The sequence below is a fragment of the Zootoca vivipara genome, chromosome 1 (assembly GCF_965207765.1).
Source record: "Zootoca vivipara chromosome 1, rZooViv2.hap1.1, whole genome shotgun sequence".
In the NCBI taxonomy this organism is placed as follows: domain Eukaryota; kingdom Metazoa; phylum Chordata; class Lepidosauria; order Squamata; family Lacertidae; genus Zootoca; species Zootoca vivipara.
Genome location: NC_142582.1, coordinates 118,876,161 through 118,901,667, shown reverse-complemented (window position 1 = coordinate 118,901,667; position 25,507 = coordinate 118,876,161). Strand labels below are relative to the sequence as shown.

At 43.3% G+C, this 25,507-nt stretch overlaps 1 protein-coding gene and 1 long non-coding RNA gene across 18 annotated transcripts in view; one reads left to right on the top strand and one right to left on the bottom strand.

The window, feature by feature from the left end:
- EVL (Enah/Vasp-like) overlaps positions 1-25,507 on the bottom strand; it is a 149,603-nt gene that overhangs the window by 56,237 nt on the left and 67,859 nt on the right. For all 17 annotated transcript variants that reach the window (XM_088655408.1, XM_060271873.2, XM_088655473.1 and 14 more), the window contains exons 2-3: positions 16,191-16,359; positions 13,520-13,700 (exon numbers count right to left, since the gene is read on the bottom strand). In XM_088655408.1, the coding sequence (XP_088511534.1) occupies positions 13,520-13,700; positions 16,191-16,359 (350 nt within the window). The remainder of the gene's footprint in view (positions 1-13,519; positions 13,701-16,190; positions 16,360-25,507) is intronic.
- On the top strand, positions 5,716-8,922 carry LOC148687731 (uncharacterized). The gene is made up of 3 exons (XR_015946596.1): positions 5,716-5,772; positions 7,064-7,296; positions 7,423-8,922. It is a non-coding gene; the product is annotated as an uncharacterized LOC148687731 (long non-coding RNA).

Sequence of the window (25,507 nt, the reverse complement as noted above, 5' to 3'; positions counted from 1 at the left end):
AAGGCAAGGCGGCCGTGCTGAGTATTCAGCTGCCCGAACAGCCGGCCAGGGTTTCTGTTTTCTGGTTTTGCCTCCCTTTTTGGGTGTGTGCGGGATCTTGCCCGCTGCGCCTTACAAGAAGGCTGTTTACCAAAGGGAAAAGGGGGGAGCTGCACCTGACGAGCTGCTGCTTGCAATTGCAGCAGATGAAGATGCAGGCACTCGGTGCAGGGTCCGAGAGTGAAAATGGAAGTCCCAAGCTGGCGTGGGGCGCTGGAGGGATCCTTGAACCAAGGCGCCAGAAAGGCTTAAGACGGCCCTGCTGGCAGGAGCCGTGTTGCGCGAAGTTCAAGGCTTGTTGGGCTGAAAACATTGAGCTTGCACGGTATGCATGCAATGCTATTCTGTGATGCAGGAAAAGTTTGTGAAAAGCATGCTTTTATCATGCTTGTTTGGGCTTTGTTCTGCTGCTTTTGATCTCAGAAAACTTTCACTTTGTGCATGTTTAATGCAAGCTTTAATTGCATGCAATTGCTCCCCCTCAGTGTGCTTTTGCTTGGTGCAAAAGTACAATATTTATGCATGGTTTACCATACTTAATTAAAAAATAAGACATCCCTTGAAAATAAGCCATGGTGTGTTTTTTTGAGGAAAAAATAAATATAAGACATGTCTTATAATATGAGAAACACGGTAAAGCAAATATTCCTTTAGCTAGAATGGAATAAAGGCAGCAGTTACGGTAGGAAAAAAACAACAGGCAAGATGCAGGAAAATATGAAACACATTCATATCCCATTGCTTTCAGTAGGAGAGAGTTAAGCATGTTTTAATTCTGCCCATTTGGTGGAGGACGGGGACGGGGACGGGGACAATTTGCTTCGTTTGTTCCATCCTAATTGATGCAATAGATATACAAGGGCCCTGTCTCTGCAAATGTGCATGCTATACCAAACACACACACCACCATACCGAAAGCAATAGCACTAGCCTGATTTGTGCCAATGAGCAATAGGGTAGGAAGCTTTTCATCCCTGAGTCACAAGTTCCAGCCTGGCAGAAGTCAGTAGCAGGGTTGTCAAACGATAGCCAAAAAATGCATTCATGACAGGTCAGTTTGTCTTGCTGGCACCTAAGATTCTAAAACAGACAACTTTCATCAACTGAATACTGGCTAAACATATTCCAGATCCTATTTCAGCAACATAACTTGCCATTGTACATGTCTGCCGCTGAGTTGAACAACTATTATTGCAGAAATTTTCATGCTTTTTTAAAAAACAACAATAACAACAACAACCTATCAAGCCATTAGTAGCTGAATAATATATGGCTTGCAACAAACTCCGGCATTCAGGTGTGTTATCACTCTGCATTCAGCAGCAAATTGTTCTGAGAACCTGGATCGCCATATCTCTTCAGCAAAAGAAGAATTGGTTTGCAGGCTGTATGGTCACAACCTTCTCCCCACCACTACAGGAAACCTAGTTTTAAAGTGAGGTTCTCTCCCCTCCCACCAGCGTTCAGTGGTAGGTATCATGTCAACTTACAGAAGCAGGAACAATAACTAATTCAACCTACCGAAAGTCAGGAAATTTTAATTATAGGAACAAATAAGGGGCAGAAAGCCATCGATTCATGGCAGAGACAAAAGGAAAGTAAACCAATGAGTCATTTTCGACTCATTCTCGTGCCTAAATGGAATGAAGTCATCTCTTCCTAGAGAGCAACAGAAGATATTGATTATCAAACCGCTGCTGTTGAAATCAGGCCAATAGGAAGCCAAGATAAAACTGGATTCGAAAATCAAGCCTATTAGTGAGAACAATCCCTCTTGGGCTGAAGGAAATTACACATCTGATGAATGCACAAGCGAGCTTCCCACAGGCTGAGCCAAAGATGTAACTCAGAAACTCAGCAGATCAGATTAAACTGTAGATAACAGCCAGAGAGGCCTGCTATTCATTCATTCCTGAATGTGCTACATGCTTTGGAAGAGGTTAGGCAAATCTTCCAAATGCGTTTCAGGAACTAGCACTCAAAAGATGATTCTGCCACCACTTCTGAATATGCTACTAAAGTAAGAGAGGAAAACGACTGAATTATTATTATTATTATTATTATTATTATTATTATTATTATTATTATTATTATATAAGGTGTGATGGAGAGTCACATATAGAATTATATTAAGGTGCAACTCCAAATACCCCTGGATGAGACTGATTTTCTAGATCCATTTCAGGACTGGTGTGGGGAGTAAGGCCACCTTGGCCGCCCTGTATTATGACCTATGTTGAGACAGAGGTGTGTGTGTGTGTCCCTGTTTGTGTGTCCCTCCTTGTGTGTGTGTGTCCCTCCTTGACCTCTCAGTGACATTTTAAAAATCATTTTTATTAATTTTCCAATAAAAACAGTCACTTAACATATCCATAATCATAACCCAATTAAAAGCAATAAACTAAAACAACAACCAAATTACAGTCCAAATTATTAATTATTAATTTTTCCGGGCTCCCCATACTCTGCACGTCTTCAAATATATCTCCAATATTTTTGTTCCTGCCTGCTTCTTGTTGTTCTTATCTTTTCCACATTCCGATCTTAACGCTTTAAAAGTTCACCGTCCCTGGCTATGCAATTCTCAATCATGTCAGAAATCATATATCCTTTCATCCATCGAATACAGCTTTATTTGTAAATATGTATTTTTCCAACTGTCTATTTGCCAGTGCAGCTTTTCCTGACTTCATTCCAATCTTCCAATCCGGGCTGTTGTCCAAGTCTATCGTTTAGAGTTTAATGATGTAGCAACTCCCGTGTTGTTAAGTTATTCCAATTCGGGCTGTTGTCCAAGCCTGTCACTTGATGTTACACATACTGTTTGCAATATTGCAATGTAAATGAACTGTATCCCACAAATATAAATCATTTGGCGATCGATCAGCTTTCGGAGACCACACAATCCCCCCTTCTGGGCCCCAGAAGGGGGGCTTCTAGACACCCATTTAGCCTTCTCTCTCGCCCAGAATGAAAAAAATTCGATCACCTCTGTAATCCAAACACCATGATAAGAATCTCTTTGAAGTCCGAGCTTAAACACTAGGAACTGTGCCATTCTGCAGGTTTTTTCTCAGTCTTCTTCGGTCTAGACTATGTCTGCTTATTGTCCAAATCTAATTATTTTATCAAACAGATATTTCCGGTTATGAGGGTGGCTTCGGAGAGTGTCAGCCGTGTTGTGCTCTAGGACCCAGTGTCCTGCTGCTTACACCTTGATGCAAGCTGACAATCTCGGACAATCTGCGGGTCTACAAGACAGTCCTCCCACACCCAGGGGAGTCTGCCACGGCTAATTACCCCCATATCAGCCCTGAATTACTTGCACGGCTGAGGTCCGCTTGTATGGGAGTCAGCCATTTCTCACCACCGGAAACAGGAAGCCCCTAGCTCTCCGTGACATTTGAAACAGTCAGTCTTAAATAGCCCTCTGGGGAGAATGTCTGAGCTGACAACCTTAATATGCATGGAGGTTATACAAAGCCTCTTCTTTATTGAGCCTTCATTCGAATTTCATGGAATCATAGAGTTGGAAGGAACCATAGGGGTCATCCAGTCCAACCCTCTGAAATGCAGGGAACTTTTGCCCGATGTGGGGTTTGAACCTACAACCCTAAAATTAAGTGCCTTGTGCTCTACCAGCTGAGCTATTTGTGGGGAAATGATGCAACAAGGGGCATTCATTCTGAGTCGTTTGTGTGGAGTTCTTTTAAGTCTCCTAACTAATGCAGAGTCTTCAACATTTGGGTCAGTAGCAGTCTTCCCGTCAATCGCCTCTCCTACACCTTTAGTGCCTTTCCCTGTCAATTTCCCAACATGAAGAGTCATTTTTAAAAAGATTTGTTGTGCCAAGAGTTATTTAATCCACAGACCTAAATTTCCAGCGTACAATCAAATCCCCACACACAATGCTGACAATCTCAAGGCAACACTAATCTATTCTCTTCACTGGCTTTACTCAAGCCCTATTAATTCTCTCCCTCTCTCTTAGAAAAACAGACAAACATTTCTGAAGAATGTTTTTGTCAGTGTGGAGAAAACTTCAAGAAGCTTCCCTAAAAGCTATTACATTTTTTTTTTAAAAAAAAGTGCTTCAAAGTGACAATTATTTTCCTTCTGCATCTCTAAACAGGGACAGTGGACATTCTAGAATTATCTGTTGTTGTGATGATGATGATGATGATGATGATAATAATATTTATACCCCACCCATCTGGTTGGGTTTCCCCAGCCACTCTGGGCGGCTTCCAACAGAATATTAAAATACAACAATCTATTAAACATCAAAAGCTTCCCTAAACAGGGCTGCCTTCAGATGTCTTCTAAAAGTCTGGTAGTTGTTTTTCTCTTTGACATCTGATGGGAGGGCATTCCACAGGGCGGGTGCCACTACTGAGAAGGCCCTCTGCCTGGTTCCCTGTAGCTTTGCTTCTCGCAGTGAGGGAACCACCAGAAGGCCCTCGGCAGAGTGATGGGGGTGGACCTTTAAAGGTCAGCACCAACACTTTAAAATGTGCTTGGAAACATACTGGAAGCCAATGTAGGTCTTTAAAGACCAGTGTTATGTGATCACCTTAACCCCATTTATACGCACTTGACCACATTTGATCTGTGGAACCATTAAAGGTACCCCATATTACCCATTCTGCTTTGTAATATTTTTAGTGTGCTGGCACCTAAACTTTGGAACTCCCTGCCTATTGATACCAAGCAGGAACCTTCTTCATTGTACTATTTTTGGCACCTACTAAAAACATTTTTGTTTAGACCCGCTTGCCCAGATATGTAGAATGTGGACTTGTATTTAGTTTTCAGTTTATCGATTTTTAACTTTTTTGAATGTTTTAATAGTTGCTTTTAACTGTTTTTACCAAATATATATACGTGTATATATTTGGTCTTTTTATAAACCACTTTAAGGTTCCTTACAATCAAGAGGTATAATAAATTTTATGAAATAAAAATAAATAAATATTCCCTGCCGCATACCACTAAAGACAACTGGAAGAGAATCTGTCCACTCAAATTCACAAAACATTTCATCCCAGCAAAATGTGGGGGATTGTTTATAAACCCTGAACCTGGTACTTTACCATTTTGTAACATTTTGTTGCATGTATCTCTTGGGTTTTGTGTGAGTCTGTGTTTCTTAGTTTCTTTATTTCTCTTTCCTTTTGTGCTACACCCCTCCATCATAGCTGCCAAGTTTTCCCTTTTTTCGCGAGGAAGCCTATTCAGCATAAGGGAAAATCCCTTTAAAAAAGGGATAACTTGGCAGCTATGCCCTCCATGCTACCCTCTTTTATATATATATAAATTTCATTTTCTGCCACGATTCTCTAGTATTATTGGTCACGATCCCTACTTGTACATACTGCCAAAAAGAGAACTATCATGAATAAAGTAAGCCAGAATTTATCATTTGCTTAAAAGCAAAACCTCTGATGTCCCTAAATTCTTGGCTTGTGATCATTCAGCTCCTGACATCAGCTAATAAGTGTTTTGATCTTTTTGCAAAACACTCTTTCATCCTGTCTTAATTGCATCCAAACAGCCACTAAATAGCTACTGTGCAAATATTAAAGCTTTTCAGACACTTGGAGGCAATGTTGCATAGCCTGTGGTGCGTACGTTTATTTCCTGTGTTTCGCCACAACGTCTTGTTTTGCAGACCGCCTTAGCACTTCAAGGAAAGCCAAAGTAAGCCCTTCGAAAGTGGAACCAGCACAACTGGTAAGCACAGCCTTTGTTACGGCTGAAATTAACTAGACCAAAAGGTACTCTGGTCTAGTCAATTCCACCCAGATCTCTTCTGAATTCTAAGAAATTAAGGGGAAAGTCTCAATTAAAAATAAGGAAGGCAGAGCCCCCCCCCCAAAAAAATTCCCCTCTACTTTCGTACCGTTAGTGGGATATTAGTGCCATTAAAGGGAATTCACTTTGATTGCTGTTATAATTGTAGAAATTGTGATAGAGCAGGGCTTTTATATTCTTAAGTCAAACTTCTGACGCCTGCCTAATACAGGGTATCTCCAGATCTCGCTCTGCATTGTAACATTTCCATATGCCTCTCAATGAATGGTTAAATGTAAAAAAAGGAAACGGTGACATCATGGGGGTGGGAATTGGTCTTGGATTTTCTAGATTCACAACAAAAAGATGTTCTATTTAGGACAATGCTGCAGACTGATACAGAGAGAGAGAGAGAGAGAGAGAGAGAGAGAGGGAGCACTGTAGCTCAAATAAAAATTGAGAGACTACCTGGAGTTTTGACCACTGTCAACCCTACATAAAACAATCCTTTATATTGGGTTTGTCCACTTAATGTGTTTCTAGTGCATTCACCCTAATTTGCTTTTGCAAAGCTTATAGAGCAGGGGTGTCAAACTCAAATTCATCGGGGGCCGCATCAGCAGTTTGGTCACCCTCAAAGGGCCGGTTGTAGGAAAGAAAAAGAAAGAGGGAGAGAAGACAGAGATAAAGAAGGAAGGAAGGAGAGGGAAAGAAAGAATAAGAACGAGAGAGAGGAAGAAAGAAAGGGAAGGGGGGGTCGCCGCCTTGATTCAGCGCCAGAAAAGAGCGCGAAGGGACCCAGGGGCAAAAAGCATTTCCCTGGCCCCAGCTGTTTGTCGGCGCTTTGTTGGCGCAGCGCTTCAGCAGCAAGGTCCCACTGCTGGGTCCTGCTGGCTGGGGCGCTCGGCGGGCCACATGACGAGGTCTGGCGGGCCGGATTTGGCCCCCGGGCCTTGTGTTTGACACCCGTGTTATAGAGGGTTTAAATGATAACCTGCAGTTTTTAAAAAGGATTTCCTTGTCACTTTCCTAACTGCAAAAAGTATGTGTGTTTTTTTTTAAAAAAGTGGATTTGCAGCACCAATCCACTTTAATGTGTGTTAATTGTGCAAACCTAAATTCCTGGTGGCCAAAGTATGGCCACCATGAATTTAGGTTTGCACAATTAACACAGATTAAAGTGGATTAGTGCTGCAAATCCACTTAAAAAAAAAAACTTTGGCCACCTCAGGAGAAGAGAAGATTCCATGGAAAAGACCCTGATGTTGGGAAAGATGGAGGGCACTAGGAGAAGGGGACGACAGAGGACGAGATGGTTGGACAGTGTTCTCGAAGCTACGAACATGAGTTTGACCAAACTGCGGGAGGCAGTGCAAGACAGGAGTGCCTGGCGTGCTATGGTCCACGGGGTCACGAAGAGTCGGACACGACTAAACGACTAAACAACAACAACAAAAATTCATGGTATGTGTATTAATCCTCTTCACCCACAAAATAGTGACTGCCTGAAGGTACCCATTCTATGATGATATGTTTGAGCAGTCAGGAAGGCTTTTGCTTGGAATAAACAAGTTTATTTTTTTTTAACAGGAACACTGTCATGCGACAAGAAAAAACCCAGGGCCTTTTTCTTAGGATTTTTGTGACCTCCAGGTTGAATGCCATAACATTACACTGTGTTCTGTGGGAAAGAACAACAAGCCCTGGGCTTTATTACAGTTTTTCCTCCTGCCCTCAGTACAGGCCAGAAAGAAAACCCAGTAAAATTGTCTAGCAAGAAGACCCTTGGATAGGAATATCAGAACAGCTATGCTGGATCATGCCAGCTGAATTATCTACCCAAGCATTCTGTTCTCACAGTGGCAAACCAGACGTCACAATGGGAAGCCCACAACCAGGGCAAAATGATTAATGTTGCTTTAACTTACGGCGAGCTTTATTTTAACAGCCTAAATCCTTTCATGTTGGACGTGAGCTAACGAAACACAGTGAGGTGGAAAATAAAAATAAGAAGATAGCATATCCACAGCGCAACAAACTAATTTAAGGCATTCCCCTTGCGTGGCTATTATTTTGGAGAAATTGTAAGCCTATGATGCCTGTAATTTAAAAAAGCAAAAAACTGACGGAGACGTTTTCAGTCACTGAAAAACTGTGAAGCGCTGTCCTCTTTTTAGCATTCTAAATTTAAGGCTGGTGTGTCCAAAAAGTTCCTCTGCAGTTAAAACAAACAGGCTCTATTGAAAGCACGCTGAGTGCTAAGAATTCCTCCCGCTACCCCAGTCCACCCAACTGATTAATTTAGGTCATACAAGTGGGTGTTTGAGTTAAGTAAGCAGGCAGAGTGATGATGTCAAACACTTGACTGAACTACTGTAAGCCTCGGAAATGCCTAAACATTATGGGTGGACAAGCCAGTTTTATGAAACAAACCAATGTTAAAAATAGGAGACCCAAAAATATTCCAAGAAACTCAATACACCAATTTGATATGTTTGCTTTTTCTCCAGCGTTATGTTGAACTGCCAACATTACAGCTTACTTTGTAAGTTTGCTTTTCCATTTCTTTTAGAAAGCACTCTACACGCACCAGGAAAACAATACAAATCCCTCTTTTTTTAGGAAAATGGGGGGGGGATGCGTGCCTATGCATTTGTGAAATAACTTAGTATTTAACTCAAAGGAACTGGTTTTGAGAATCACAATAAGGAACCGTAATGAAACTCCTTTCTGGAATTCACATTCAGCGTAACAATTTGAAAACTTTGTCTTATCACTTTTGACTGTGCACACAGACCATACATTTTAAGCACATTTTGAGCAAATTTCTCCACCCTCAACCTCAAAATCACGAACCAGAATTCCCCATCACAGAACCAGAGTTCCCAGCACCCTTAAGAAACTACAGTTCCCGGGCTTCGATACAGTAATGATGGATACAGGCAGTAGGAGAACTACAAGTTCTTAGACGGCTTTTCTCTCATATAGTATGTGTCTCTGTGTGTGGACATGCTTGTTTCTGTGCAACTACATCTGCCAGTTGAGGACTGTCTACGAAAGCAAGATGCCAGAATAAACCTTTTAATGTGCAACTAGATGTCTTTTGGGTTTTGCTGTAACAGACTCAGCACGGCTATGCTTCTGGAACCTTTCCTTATAGAGAATATTAGAGGGGAAACTGTTCCTAAATTATAGCTTGCCTGCAGTTTGTTTATTTATTAAAAAGATTCTTAAACCTACTTTTCAGGGCACACTGCCCTCACAAAGAGGATTACGATGCTCTGAAAAGACACTCTGGTTTGCGAACAAAGAGCTGTTAAGCGCCTTCCTCCTTTCAAAAGACAATAATTATTTTGAAAGCAATAGCCGTGGTAGTTTCTTTTTTATAAGTGAAATTCATAGAATCATAGAGTTGGAAGAGACCACAGGGGCCATCCAGTCCAACCCCCTGCCAAGCAGGAAACACCATCAAAGCATTCTTGACATATGCCTGTCAAGCCTCTGCTTAAAGACCTCCAAAGAAGGAGACTCCACCACACTCCTTGGCAGCAAATTCCACTGCCGAACAGCTCTTACTGTCAGGAAGTTCTTTCTAATGTTTAGGTGGAATCTTCTTTCTTGTAGTTTGAATCCATTGCTCCGTGTCCGCTTCTCTGGAGCAGCAGAAAACAACCTTTCTCCCTCCTCTATATGACATCCTTTAATATATTTGAACATGGCTATCATATCACCCCTTAACATTCTCTTCTCCAGGCTAAACATACCCAGCTCCCTAAGCCGTTCCTCATAAGGCATCGTTTCCAGGCCTTTGACCATTTTGGTTGCCCTCTTCTGGACACGTTCCAACTTGTCAGTATCCTTCTTGAACTGTGGTGCCCAGAACTAGACACAGTACTCCAGGTGAGGTCTGACCAGAGCAGAATACAGTGGTACTATTACTTCCCTAGATCTAGATGCTATACTCCTATTGATGCAGCCCATAATTGCATTGGCTTTTTTAGCTGCTGCATCACACTGCTGACTCATGTCAAGTCTGTGGTCTACCAAGACTCCTAGGTCCTTTTCACATGTACTGCTCTCAAGCCAGGTGTCATCTTCATTAGACTGCTTTCAGCGGACGCCAAAGACACACCTGGCTTTTGATACTAGTGATGTATTATGTTTAGGACCCACCTGATTTCTGTGATTGTAGGTTGTTTTGAACTGTTTTCCTATTGATGCAGCCCAGAATTGCATTGGCTTTTTTAGCTGCTTTTTTAGAAATGATCTATATCTTGTAAAAATCACGTCACTTAGAGACTCCTTACGTAGCAAGAGACTAATACATAGAAACAGGTGATGATGACGATGTATGTCAGACCATGAATACCCCCCCCCCCCCCCGGGGATATAGATGGTGGGAACTAATTCAGGCACGTGGTGGCATGCTAACTGGTGAGTTCATAGCTGGGATGGTATTCAAACCAGGTACTTCTAAGCTCACAGTCCTAACTATATAAACTTCCATGTTTGGGGCAGTTCATGAAGGTCCAATTTGGCATATCAGATTTGAATCTTGGAAGCCAATGTTCAAATCCCTTCTCTGTCATGGCACTCAGGCTCTGAGTGATCCTGGGCCCAGGGGTGTAGCTACGGCACCCAATCTCTCTCTGTTGTGTCTGACTAGCTGTTATCATTGATGTGAAACAAACATTATGGTTTTCATTGTGCAACATATGTTCCACAGCAGTGCAGGAGACCCTTTCATCTCCCCCTCCAAGATGGATCTCCCCCCTACTTCCTCCTCCTTCTTCCCAGAAGCACCTTGCTCTCCGCCAGAGCAGTGACCCTGGCAGCCTTCCAAATCTCCAGTCTCTGGTCACACCTGAGACAAGAAGTACCCTCAATTGCTCTCTATTGTAATGCCAATACTGTAGTTTGCTCTTTCCTCAGCCAGGCTGGCTGGTTTGCATAAGGCAGCTCAAGAATTCCCTGTCTGGCACAGCTCTGCAGTTAGTTTTTTTAATCCATATCCCAATCAAAATCTTGGTATTTATTCGTTCCTAGTGTTTAGGGGGATCCCTCCCTATTTCTGTAACACTATTATTTTTATTGATTGATTGATTGAATTTGTATACCACCCTTCATCTGTAGATCTCAGGATGGTCCACAGCACAAAATTACAATATAAAAACCACAAAACGCATAACAATGATTTCCCCTCCCACAACACATTTAAAAGGGCACAGGATGTCAAACAGGCAAAGGCCTGCTTGAAGAGGAACATTTAAAGAGTTTATGCATGTTGAGATTACCAAACCACAATCCTTCAAACCACATTTTTAGTTTGACTGCTCATAGTTTATACACCAACGGCAATAGGAGGCACACAATATCTATGATGTGCACCAAGAAAAAGCTATGGTTAGATATGGCACTGCTTGGACCGTCCGACCCCTCTCAAATCTACCATCTCGCAGGGTTCTTGCAAGGGCAGAATGGGCAGTGTGCCAACATTGCACTGTAAGTGGCTGGCACATATGATATGGGATCCCCTCCGAAGCCTATGGAGGAGACGTGGGAACTTAACCTGCAGCTACCTGAGTTAACCTTCTGCCATTCAACTGGAAACCAGTCTTCTTATGCCTGTGGCACAAACCTCCCGCAGCCAATCACCTGAACACATGATACAGAACTTTTAGTATAGTCTCCATAGCATTTAAGAGCAAATGCCGATGTCCAGAATGTAAGACTTTGGGGCTTACAGGGTCATGTTACTAGAAGCCACATACTGCACATAGGCTCTTCCACTGTGGGAGGCAGCCGGGTCAATGTTTGCAGCCAAATGTAAATAGACTTGGGGAAACCTGAGCCTTGGGCTTTCACATATAAACTTTCATGAGGTTCATAAAGCTACAGACCTAAACAAGTTCATTTCAACCTGGGCCCTGCTGATTTAATTGGAGCTTGGCTTCCAAATTAGCATGCTTAAAAATTTTAGGCTAAATATCTATCTAAGCTTTGCATTTTTCATGCTGTTAAACAGTCATAGAATACCAGTAAAGATACGTATATAAAGAGAGAGTGAGAGAGAGCAAGCGAGCTCAATTTTAGTTTTCAGAATTAACTACTGAAATGTCATGAGGAAGAAGACAAACAAGGCACCCTGGAAAGCAACTCGAAATAAATTAAGCAATAAATACTATGATTAGAGATGTCAATTCTAGTTGCTCGTTGCGCCTCATTTTTCCAGTCTGAATTTCAGTTCTCCATATTTCTCCACATTTTGTTGCAAGCCATTTCCCTTAATATCATGCACTTTTGTATGCCACTTTCACCAATGTATACATTTACATATATACAAATGTGCATTCTTGTGCACATAGCTTGGGCTAGCGAACTGCGCTGCAAAATTCAGAGAAATGCAAATTTCAAAGGATGGCAGCTTACTCATTTATCTATTGCTTTAGGAAAAGTTACTTAAGTAAGGTATGAACTTTACCACATTTCTCCCCAACACTAATTATGATCAGACTGCTGCTTTGTAAATAAATCACCCTACAACCAGCACCTAAATTCACGCAGCAGCACTGGAGTCACCCAAACCTTGCATTCAGCTTTTTAAGTAACAAGGACCATTACTGCATCTCCCACTGTTGCGTGCATTAAAAAAAAATGAATTTCAGCAAATATCCTTGCAGCAATGAAGGACAGGGCATTTTATACTTTCCCTCTGTACTGTTTTACTGACTAAAACTGCCAGCCCAGGTTGCAGTTTTCCACACAGGAGGTATTTCCCCCCTGTGGATGAAACAGCTGCCAGAGGTATGTGCAGTTTCTATTGGAAAAATGGAACAGCTTAAAGATCATGTTCACAGCAAGAATCTCTTCGACTCCAAGTGTCCAAGGATGCTGTTTTTGGCTGCAGTGGTTAGCCAAGATGTGAAGCCTTCCGTGCTGTTCATATATAACTGCACATCAGCCCTGCAAAACTGGGTGTGTGTGTGTGTCATCTTATAGCCTCTTAAACTGGGGACAGCAGAATTCTATTGCCCAGAAGTGTTTTACTTTTTTTTGCTGCACAAACGGACCCCCATCTCGGGTGGTCAGACATTGTAATAAAAGTTTGTGCAATGGATTTACAGCTCTGGAGCACACATGTCAAAGGCAATACATTTCATACGAACACCAAAGAGAAATATAACATGAAAGAGGTTGGCAGGCAGCCATAACTGTCCCACAGACCTGCTTTTGTCCGTGAAAGAAGTACATTCCTTGGTTATTCTTTCAATGGCAGCCTGAAGTTACCCCTTCATGTTTGGGTGAAAGGGAACACTGGGCAAAGAGCAGCCACTTGGCTTTGCCATTCACATGGCAAGACTGACTTTACTCCCAGCACTGCAAATTGCACCACAATTGCATAACGAAAGTTTTTATGCCATTTGAGCTGTGCCACCCTGAAAACTTCCAGAATCTTACGAGCATGCCCCAGAAAGGGGCGGAATGCACATTTTAAAATGTACTCTAAAAACCAAGGTGCCCATCTTCTCCACCCTTACTTGCTTGCTTTGGAGTGGAAAGTAGATCCTGCACTAAGAATGCAGCAAAAAAACCCAAAAATATGTCCAGCAAAGCACCGTTACGACAAGAAGGCAGACAGGTAGAAAGAAGAGGAAAAGGGAGGCAGATGACTGCCAGCTTTCCTTACCTCCATCCTGCAGAGAGTTCATGATATTCAGGGCAAACAGCATGGCGTTTGAGAACGTGGTCGCCTCCTCCTTGCTGGCGAAGTTCAGCCCATAGACCTGCCGCGCATCGCGCCACTGATGGAATGTTGGTGTCGCCTGGTTGTACTTTAGTCCTTTCACAATTGAATAATTGATCACTACCTGAAATATAAAGTGGGGAAGATGAATATTAAAGGGACAAGAAAGAATGGAAGGAAGGGAGAAAATCAGCTGCACGAGGGAAAAGGACCAGTGTGTCTTTCTTCTTTTTTCAGAAACCTCTTCCATCGGTGTTACATAAAAGAAGTTGCAGGGAAGGGGCCTGCCTCCCCCCTTCCTTGTATTAATATTTTACCATGCTTTTATATCAGAGAGCAACAGCAGCAGAAGACATAATGAAAGTTTGTTTTTATCCCTCACTCTAATCACACATTAAGGCCCTCATACAATTCTAATTGTGGGGGGCGTGATGTGTGGGGCTGCCATTTCCTTCATCACACCCCTGTTGCCCCGGCCTAGCCACCCTCTATGAAGTGGGGAGCCTATTCCCACGCTATTCTCCATGCTAATGCCCATGTAAATGTTTTTTTTGTTATTGCTTAAGGGGCCTCGAGGACCACGTCTCCCCATATAAACTGACCCAGACTCTGTGTTTATCCTCTGAGGCCCTTTTCCATGTGCCACCTCCATAAGGGGTCTGTGGAGCTCCTAGAGGCAACACAAGAACGGGCATTTTCTGAAGTGGTTCCCCATTTGGGGAATGCTCTCCCCAGGGACGCGGGTGGCGCTGTGGGTTAAACCACAGAGCCTAGGGCTTGCCGATCAGAAGGTCGGTGGATCGAATCCCCGCGACGGAGTGAGCTCCCGTTGCTAGGTCCCTGCTCCTGCCAACCTAGCAGTTCAAAAGCACGTCAAAGTGCAAGTAGATAAATAGGTACTGCTACAGCGGGAAGGTAAACGGCGTTTCCATGTGCTGCTCTGGTTCGCCAGAAGCGGCTTTGTCATGCTGGCCACATGACCTGGAAGCTGTACGCTGGCTCTCTCGGCCAATAACGCGAGATGAGCGCCGCAACCCCAGAGACGGTCACGACTGGACCTAATGGTCAGGGGTCCCTTTACCTTTATCTCCCCAGGGAGGTTCGGCTGACCCCTCGTTATGCATTTTAAGGCACCAGAAGAAAATATTCCTCCTCTGGCTGATTAACATTCTTCAGCCTTTTAAACGTGTTTGTGAGAGGGAGGGGGCTACTGTTTTCTTGTTTTTTATTTGTGTTTTTAATCTTGCGTTTTTATCTCGTGAACTGCCCTGAGATCTTTTGATGAAGGGCAGTATATAAATCTAATAAATACATAAAAGTTAAACATGAATAAAAAATTTAAGCAACACATAACACATCTTAAAAATGTTTTAAACAGACACATTTAACAGGATAAGCATTATAAATACAAAGAAAACTCTCCCTAAAATTATTTGTCAGTTTAATCATTTGTGAAGCAGCCCAGATTTTGCTTAACCATTCCTTGCTTATTCTGGGCCTGAGCTACACCCCAGGTATTGGTTCCAGAAGGCTTGAATTGAGGAATCTGTCCTATGCTTTAGGTTCTGTATCGCTCAGGAATCTAACGTACAGAGAGCCCGCGAACTACCGTACTTTTGAGGTTTTTTTCTACAATTAAGCGGTGTATAAATGTTATGAAACAAACAAATAAATATGCAGAACAGACTCCCTGCATGGGGGGGGGGGACACTCTTTATAGTAGTTGTGAACCTGATTTCACAACTACCACCACCGCAAATATACAAAGCTCATGAACTACGATGAGGTCACACATGTAAGATTATCAGAACCCGGGGAGGCTTAAGTAGTCGGAGCCAATGAAATGGCAGATTTAAAAATACACACTCAGCGTTTTCAATTTAAAGCCCCAAAGCTCTCCCTTCATTCTACTGTAATCAGATGAAGACACCTCTCTGGGTTTTAAAATACTGATTTGCGTCTCTCTTATACAAATAAAAAGATTTGGGGTGGGGTGGGGGGTCTCTTTCCAGCCACTCACCAAACCCTCAGAGGGGACAGAGAAGTGGAATGTTACACAGTCTGTGTTATTTACCACAAGCTGATGAGAGTTAAGTGGAATGCACACAGTGTTGCCATCTGGGCATTTTTTTAAACAAAAAAATCAAATGTAGTTTCAGCCTTCATACATACCATAAAATTAAAGCACATTCCAGCCCCCAATAATCTTGGAAACTGGAGTTCAAAGCTGCTGAGAATTGTAGCTCTGTGAGGGGCATTCCAGGATTTGGAGATAGGAGGAATGTGCAATAAATGTATCATGTGTTCGCCACCCCAGTGTTAGCCAATGAGTAGGTATTCTGTGGTAGTACTCATCACCTTTTCTTCTTTCGGAAAAATAGTTTCCTTTTGATTTTCATAGGTTTTTTCAGCCTTTGGAAAGATAATTTGGATTTTTGCAGACTTTTGTACATCTACGCTCAGCGTATTCTGGCTACAGGCTTAAAGATGGGACTATATATATATATAGTTTTGGGGGTTGTTGTTTTTTAAAGCACAAAACCACAGGCCCTGCTTACTGGTTTTTATTTTAAAACATACAGAGAGGAAATTGCAAGAAGCCGCAGTTACTCACTTGCTGATCTTGTAGTTTAACTCCGACTACTCTAAATGTGTTACTGGCAGTGTTGTGGTAGATGTTGATTCGGCTGAAGCCTTGTTGGCCGGGCTTTATTGGCACCCATTTCTTGCTGGTATCGTCGTAGACCATAACTGACGCCCGGGCTTGGCAAATACTCTGTTCACTGCAAAGGAAGCAAATGAAAAGCATTAACAAAAAGGCAATGGATAACCGGATAAGTAATAGAAATTACCCCAGAATTGGCCCTACTAAACATCTTTCAGGATAATAATGCCCATTTAGACCACAAAGACCTCATAACCCACCTACTTTCAACAACCAGGAGTGTCATAACCAGGCATTGGAGAGACCTGTCAGGTGTAGGCATGGACCAATGGTACCAAGTAGTATGGGAAACAGCCTTATTAGAAAAACTAACCAACAAGCTGAAACTGGCACGGGGACAAATAGAAGAGGATGCCTTCACCCCGGTATGGTTCCCCTTTATCACACACGCAGCCCAACAAGATAATGACAAAAATTTACCACCAGCGTACAAATCAGTATGGCTAACCTGACCCCAAAATACCCACCCACCCCACTCACACATGAAAACAAAGACCATCATAGCCAATCACAAATGAACAACTACATCCTTGGCCAACCCAAATCTCTCTCACCATCAAAAGAACACAAGCAAATAAAGGAGTACCAACACAAACAAAGCTGACATCAAGCCCTACATATATGAAGCAAAACAGAAACATCGTCACCTACTCTCACCCCCATCCACCCTCCCATCCCCTATCTACTTCGTTTTCCCTCTTTCTTCTTAGTTTCTTAACAAATGAAACTGATTTGCAAAAAAGATACATGTTATAATATGAGTGACACTGCACACACCTTTGTAATTCAATGAATCTTTAATAAAAATATACCCTGACCTTTGGGTATATTGGCTTAAGCAGATGGGTGCTGGAGTCCAACAACAGTTGAAAGGATAGGATCCCCTTCCATATAAGAATTATAGAATCACAGAATTGTAGAGCTGGAAGGGACCCCGAGCATGGGCGTAGGCAGGGGGGGCAGGAGGGGGCAATTGCCCCCCCTAGAAGCAAAAGGCTGAGGGGCGCAGGCGTGGCAGCCCCAGGCTTCTGCTCCCGGTGCGAAGCTCCAGAGGCGTGCGGGGAGCGTAAGCGGAGGAGCGCTAAGCAGGAGTGGGGAGCGTAAGCAGAGGAGGCAGCCACAGGCTCGCGTTCCCCGCACACCTCTGGGGCTTCGCGCCGGGAGCGGGAGCCTGGGGCCGCCTCCTCGGAAGACCGGGGAGGCGCAGGCAACGTAGCCCCGCCCACATTCCCACTGTGGCCCCTCCCCTCCCGCCCCTTGCCCCCCTAATTTTTAGCCTGGGTACGCCCCTGACCCCAAGGGCCATCTCAACCTACCCCCTGCAATGCGGGAATCTCAACAAAAGCATCCAAGACAGATGGACACCCAACATCTGCTTAAAATCTCCAATAAAGGAGTCCATAACTACCCAAAGGAGTCCATTCCACTGTTGAACAGCTCTTGGTGCAGATAATACTGGATAATACTGGACCATTTGCCCAACGTCATGTAAAGAAGCTTTTTGAGCTCATAGCGGATCATTCCACTACAGTGGTACCTCGGTTCTTGAATGAAATCAGTTCCAGAAGACCATTCAGCTTCTGAAACGTTCGAAAACTGAGGCAAGGCTTCCCATTGGTTGCAAGACTTTCTTGCACTCAGCGGAAGCCACGTCACACATTCAGGTTCCGAAAAACGTTTGAAAACGGGAGCATTTACTTCTGGGTTTTCGGTGTTCCAGAACCAAAATGTACGACAATGGAGGCGTTCAGGAACTGAAGTTCCACTGTACTTGCCCAGCTATTTTTGAACAGTTCTGCTGCAACACTGACTTACATTGCATGATGAAAGCCAGTTAGTGTAGATGGCCATTGAATAGCATCTGCCCACTCTCACAATGAAAATATGCTGAGCAAGTGATAAGAAGTTTGGTTATTTTTGTGGATTCTATATCCAGGCACATTGATCCAGTTTGTCCAGTATTACCTACTCTCACCAGCAGAGACTTTATAAGACCCCTGACAAATAGAAGAAGGGTCCAGCATGCTACCAAATATCATTTTACTGGAGGCGGTAGTTATTGACCTGTGATCATATGCATACAGAAACATGTGCTTACTAAGATATGCCCCCCTTCTCAATTTAGTTCATTTAAGTGTGTGTGTGTGTGTGTGTGTGTGTGTGTGTGTGTTTTAATGTCCTGCTGTATTGGCGTCTGCTAATAGCATTCAATATGCCCATGCTGCTTGCAGTTTTTCTGCAGGAACTGCCATGTAGTAGCATTGCTGGCCATTATCGCATCTCCAACTCAAGTCCTTGGTTCTGGGTCACTCTACTGGGTTGGAGAACACCCCACTCCCACCCCACCCAGGAACTGCCGGGGCCTCCAATCTGGTTCTTACAGATTCTGGGAAGAGTTTTACAGCTGCTAAGTAAACTATAGAAGTAACACCCTAGCACAACGGCATATTTTGTAGTCCCATAATAGCTACTTGTTCTAACGTTTTAAATCAATGCCAGTCCATTTTATTGTATATAGCCAAAGGCATATACAATGGACGACAGAGAATAAAAGGAAAACTTCTAAAATCATACAACGTAACCTGTAGCAGTTTACAGCATAGCTGCCAAGTTGCTGTCAGAGAAATAAGGGACCGGGCGGAAATAGCAGACCGGAAGTAGCGCTGCCGCCATTTTGGAACTGGGTGGAGCATGCTCAGAAGTGACTTTTGATGCTGCTTTGCCCAGTTCCAAAATGGCCGCCGCGCCAGAATAAACCGGGGAAAAACAAAAAAATCCGTTTTTTTAGCTAGGAACAGCTGGAAAAACGGGGATTTCCCGGGGAAAAAGGGAGACTTGGCAGCTATGGTTTACAGCATAAAAGAAATTTACAACATTAGAATTTAAGATTGCAGTGCATTCACATAGCTGGAACGGAACTTCTTGGCTGCCATTTGCAAATTTGGCTACCAGGTGTGTAATGTATAGACATTTATCGGCAAGAAGTTTGACTGTCACTTTCTGTGCAGATCAACCTGGAAGCCAATTAAGAACAGGCAATATAAATTTTCCTCTGGGCAAATCAGGGGGCAAATCAGCAGATAGTATGTAATGTCATCTACCCTTATTGCATTCATATAAATATATATTTGTGATCCATATGGGAAATTCCCCGATATCTCCCCTCTAAATATGCTGAGGGGAATCTGTTGGAATCTTAGTTCTATGAAGACCCTGCATAATGTTCTAATATTGGCTGTCTTTGGCAAATTCAAAGCAGCAACGAAATGAGATATGGTAATATTTTACAAACTTTATCATTTATGTTTTGAAGTATTCCATTATAAAGCATTAAATGTAGAATGCAAAAGAACAATAAGGACCCATTTGCGCACATTAAACCAGCTAATGTTCCATCAAAAACAATAATTTCACAACCCAAATTAGTGTGTGGGCAGGACATCAAAAGCAGACAGGATGGGTGTGTTTTCTCCAGTTTCATAAACACTAAAACAAGCTTTTGTAAAGAACATTTCAATTCTGCTGCCTTTCAAAGTGAAGAAAGAGTCATTTATTTTGCATAATCTTCCCAGAACCATGCTGTTGGCGTATAGGCTCCCTAACTTAGGACCAATCTACATGTTGTGGATGTAGACCCATGACTTAGAAAGTGGATGCAGTCAACACTTTTAAAGAAGTGGTCTGCTTTTATATGTCATACCTGTTTTCGGTTATGATTTTGTTGTATGCTTGATTTTGCATTTTAATAAAATTTAAAAAGTGTGGTAGGAATGACTCCAAAATGGTAAGCAAGAGGTTGTGTGTATATGGGTGGGTTAATCTATCAAACCTGGTAGTCTCTCCTTTTTCCAATCTTAAATTCAGTTCTTCATATTTCCACAACAGTCTGCATTCTTTTTTAAGTCCTCATGAAACTTCACAAGCATTTTACGGCAGATTTCATACAATCATAGAGTTGGAAGAGACCACAAGGGCCATCCAGTCCAACCCCCTTCATGTATGGGTGTCTGTGTTTGTATGCAATTTTGCCTAATATACATATTTTTTGCAAGGCAAAGATTTCTGTATGTTATTTTCACTAATATATACATTTTTAATGCACACTTTGCGCCAAGGCATTTCTGCACACAATACTTGGTTTGAGAAGTGCATTGCAAAATCCAGAGATTTGCAGATCTCAGAGTTGGCAGACTTTCAGTTCACACACTACAAATTAAGCAGATTCGACGTTAAATATGAACTGAAACAAATTTCTGCTGCTTCCTTACGTGTGACTTTTCACCAGCCCACCGTTTTCCACCATCACCATGATCCAGGCCACTTCCTCCTAGCTGAGCTAGTCCAAGAGAAGTGTCTCAGTAATAGGGTGTTGAAGCAGTAGACTGTTTTAGCATTTCACAGCTTGCAGCTGACCCAATGAAACACCACTGCTTTACAATCCATAGTGTAACCTGCATTCTGAGACATGGGGTGCTTTTGTAACAAAAGACAATATTTCCCACTATGCAAACTATAACCAACAACAACACAAACATTGTATGGAGTAGAGTTTCTTCATGCTCGTAATTGCCTTATATTACACAGACTACGGGATGCAGGTGGTGCTGTGGTCTAAACCACAGAGCCTAGGGCTTGCCAATCAGAAGGTGGCGGTTCGAATCACCACGACAGGGTGAGCTCCCATTGTTCGGTCCCAGCTCCTGCCAACCTAGCAGTTCGAAAGCACATCCAAGTGCAAGTAGCGAAATAGGTACCGCTCCGGCAGGAAGGTAAACGGCGTTTCTGTGCGCTGCTCTGGTTTGCGAGAAGCAGCGTAGTCATGCTTGCCACATGACCTGGAAGCTGTACGCCAGCTCCCTCGGCCAGTAAAGCGAGATGAGCACCGCAACCCCAGAGTAGTCCAAGACTGGACCTAATAGTCAGGGGTCCCTTTACCTTCATACAGACTACAGAACCAACCAGTTGTGGGCACAGGCCAGTCCAGGAAGATTTCTGGTGGTTGAGCAGAGCATCCCCAGAGGGCCCCATTGCTTACACTCAACAGCAACGGCATCCATGTGGCCAAACTTTAGGGGGAAGCCCAGAGAGATAAAAAAAACAATTCATGCAAGAAGCTAAGGTCTACTATTTCCACACTTGAAATTGCCTCCGCCCAAGTACAGGATGTCCAGTGCACCTGGGTACCTATAACTATAACACCTTGATTGCTTCCCGACTGTCAGTATTTTGTGGGAGGGATCAAAATAAATACAGGATACTGTATGTAGGTTTGTGAAATTAAAGTGGACAATAGCACTCTGGGGCAATAGATCCTTAAAAAAAAACACCTCTAGAATTTTTGAGGTTAGGAAAGTGACAGGGAAATGAATGGAAAAGTATGGGGTGGGAAAATGATTAATGGGAGGATGTATAATTCAGGAAGAAATCAGGACGAATGCTAATTGTCGTATGACCTCCCTCCAAGCAAACCAGAACAAATGCTCTACAGAGACCAAACTTAGCGTAACCTTTTGTATTGCAAACTAAGACTAATGCTAAACAAGCAGGTTGTCTGGAAAAGCCCACAATTCGACATTAGGGTTCTCTTCTTTATCTATATTAGGGACCCAGGTGGCGCTGTGGTTAAACCACTGAGCCTAGGGCTTGCTGATCAGAAGGTCGGCGGTTCGAATCCCTGTGACAGGGTGAGCTCCTGTTGCTTGGTCCCAGCTCCTGCCAACCTAGCAGTTCGAAAGCACGTCAAAATGCAAGTAGATAAATAGGAACCGCTACAGCGGGAAGGTAAACGGCATTTCCATGTGCTGCTCTGGTTTGCCAGAAGCGGCTTTGTCATGCTGGCCCCATGACCTGGAAGCTATACGCCGGCTCCCTCGGCCAATAATGCGAGATGAGCGCGCAACCCCAGAGTCGGTCACGACTGGACCTAATGGTCAGGGGTCCCTTTACCTCTTTATCTTTATTAGGGCTGCCAACATGGGAATGAAGCAGCCCAACCACATAACCGGCACACTGCAATGTGGAGTTCCGGCTCTGCAGATGTGGTTTTCACTGGCTATCCATGCCACCAAAGCGATGATACACCAACCAGGCCACTTTGTGCTAGGAAGCAGTAGTAAATAATCAGAGCAGAAGATTGGGTGGGCCTGTGCAAGCAGCTCAAGCATAGCAAACCTTTTAAGCTGTGCCGGCATGATCTGCTTAGGCCGTTTCATACTTTCACTAAAGACAAGAGCAGCAGCAGCACAATGGCTAACTCATTTTAAAAGGGCTTATAACTCGAACTGCTTCCACAATTGGGGAAGCATAACGTTAAAAGAGTTCTCTAGATTGCTACACAGGGAGAGCTTCTAAAGCCCGACTGCAACAGAAGTGCCTTTTCTTTTTTGGCGGGGGAGCGTTATCTTCCTAACGCAGCTGCTGCAGATCAGCAGCATTTACTCTGCAACCCACAGGAGACATCCCTTCCACAAGCCATACACACACGCAGCCGTGCATTTTCCACAGGCTGAGACCAGAAGTCATCATTCCCTTCCCGCTGGAATTCGTTCAGAACAGCGGAAGAATTCTCATACTGCTGCAGTGTTATATCAGAAAGATAAAAAATAAAGATAGTAAGATTTCTGAGCAGCTGACCATTGTCCTGGTAAATGCTGCTAAGGCTATAATCAAGAACGTGTAATTCAAAAACTTATCCCTACCATTCAATTTTGGTGGGCTGGACCTGCAACACTCGATGGGGAAAAAGGCAATAGCATTCATTATATATACCCAGCTGTCATGGACACTGGGAGAGGGGGGTTCTAATGCCTTCTCTTCTCTTCTCTTCTCTTCTCTTCTCTCTTCAGGGCCAAGTGTGCATTCTCACGTACCAAATAAGATGCACTTAGCTTGCACAACTGCTGAACCTGACTAGTTTCAAGGTGAGGTCTGGACAATCCCCTTGTCAGGCTGAAAGCTAACATATGTCTATAAGAGAAGACACGGCGCCCTTCAGCTGAAATGACAGGCATGCATATTAGTAGAACTGAAACTCAGCAATCAATATTCTCTTTCCAACCACAGTTCGAGGTGGGCTGGCTTCCTTTTTAAAAATAAACTTCAATGTGCCACATATGAATGTCAATGTGTTTATCCTTATCAAATTTTTTTGTTAGTGACATCTCATTTCTCAAGGTAGGAGCAAGCTTACTGGTCATATCACGTTGGGAGGATCTGCCAGCTGGGTTCCTGGGTTCAAATTTGCAAAACTGTGCTTTCCGCCCAGGAGAGGAAGACGCCTATTTGGTTTGATCAGGGTAGGAATGCTTTCAGATCGGACCAGTACTCTGAAAATGCAAGGTGTGCCTTCTTCCCCTTTTTCATCTCTGCAGGAAGCCTTGATCAAATCCCATGCAAAGCCACACAACCCAGTTCCAAAGTCTCCTTCCTACTTGCATTGATGCTAGTGAGTTCCATGCAAGTCCTCCCTTTAAGGACTCAGCAGTAGTAGCATCCTGTCATGAAATGTGCTAGTCAGATCATTTGCCTATCTAGCTTAATATTTTCTATACTGACTGGCAATGGCTCTCCAGGGGTTTGGACAGAATCTCTCCTAGCCAACCTGGAGATGCTGGGGCCTAAATCTGAGACCTTTTGATGGCAGATTCTCTACCACTGAGCTACAGGCCTTCCTGTTTGTGTGTAATTATACCCCCATTGGGTGGCATAGCACCCCCCAATGCACATGACATCATCAGCGTTGTCACAAGCACTTAATGAACACTTGCACCAACTTAGTCCAGGCGGCCCTCCAAATTGAAATAACCACTGTTGGAAAGAGGATCCTGGACCAAACAGACCCTTGATCTGACTTGTTCAAAATAATCTTCAGCTTTTGTTTCTTTTGTATGCAAGGTGGGGATCTAGGCAATTGCACTAGGAAAACCTACAGGCATCTTTAGCAAATGCTGACAAGGGCTTTGGTTCACAGAAATGGGATAGCCACTCAGAACACATTTCTCTCCCAAAGCTTCAAAATCATGGGCAAAAACAATGGCTGCAGTGAAGTTTTCCACTGGAACAATCCCAAACACGGCAACCTAACAATAGGGATACTGTAGTGTGCTGTGTGATTAATGGAATGAACGGGTAAGGCAGTCCCTAGGAACATATGGAAAGACTTGGCGCACAATAATCTCCTCCAACCCAAGCTGCACTGAGGCCAGAACGAGATGCTACAAAACAGACATAGGACTGCTGCAAAAAAACAAAACAAAACAGCAGCCCAAATCCTTCTCCCAGGGATGCCTGGGTTTTTTTGCAATGTCATTTTACATCATTAAGTTCCGGGTTTGCTGAACCCCAATGAAGTTGAGGAGGAGGCAGGGAAACTCTTGGAGCACAGTGATGCAATGCGATGCATTTTTGTAGTCCCCGGCATTACAGAGGAGGAGGAGGAAGAGATGTAGCATTGCTGGTTTAAGCAGAGGCCATACATCTGCTGGCACATCTGGTGATAAATGAGTTGCAGCTATAGAAGAGTGCTGTAGTTCTCGGTCTTTCCAGTCAAGCTGGTGCAGGAGATGGATTGTGCCTCTTATTCTCTAAATCACTAAGGACCAAAGTAAAGTAGAATCCATCATGCAAAGACAATAACCTCACTTTTGGCAACAGCTCAGCAGTACTGCACTGTTTTGAATGTTCCCAGGTTCGGATGCTGGCAGCTCCAGTGACAAAGATCTTGGGTGGCAGGACTGGGAAAGGTAGATCGCTCCTTGGCACTCTGGAGAATCTCTCGTCAGTCACAGCGGAATATATGCTGGGGCCAGATGGGCCAATGGTCTAAAGACAGGGACGGGGACATCTGTGGTCCTCCAGAAATTGCTGCACTAAATTTCTCACCGTAACTGTCTTCAATGTTTTTAATTAAAGTTTTCAATACAATGGAGCAGGATATAACTGGTGAAATAAAATAATAATAATACAATAATAAATAATAAAATAAATAAAAATAAATCCCTAACAATTGTGTGTATAAATTAACTACTACTAATGCACTATTACTGTATCAATAACATGTTGCAGAATATTTATGTATGCAACTACAGTAGCTCTGATTTTGTTAGCCCAAAAACGGGGGGTGCGAGAGGTCCCAAAGAAGGCGGAATGGCAGCTTAAAATGATGGGAGTATGCAGAGTTAGCAGGTCTAACCAGCCGAATAAGAGGG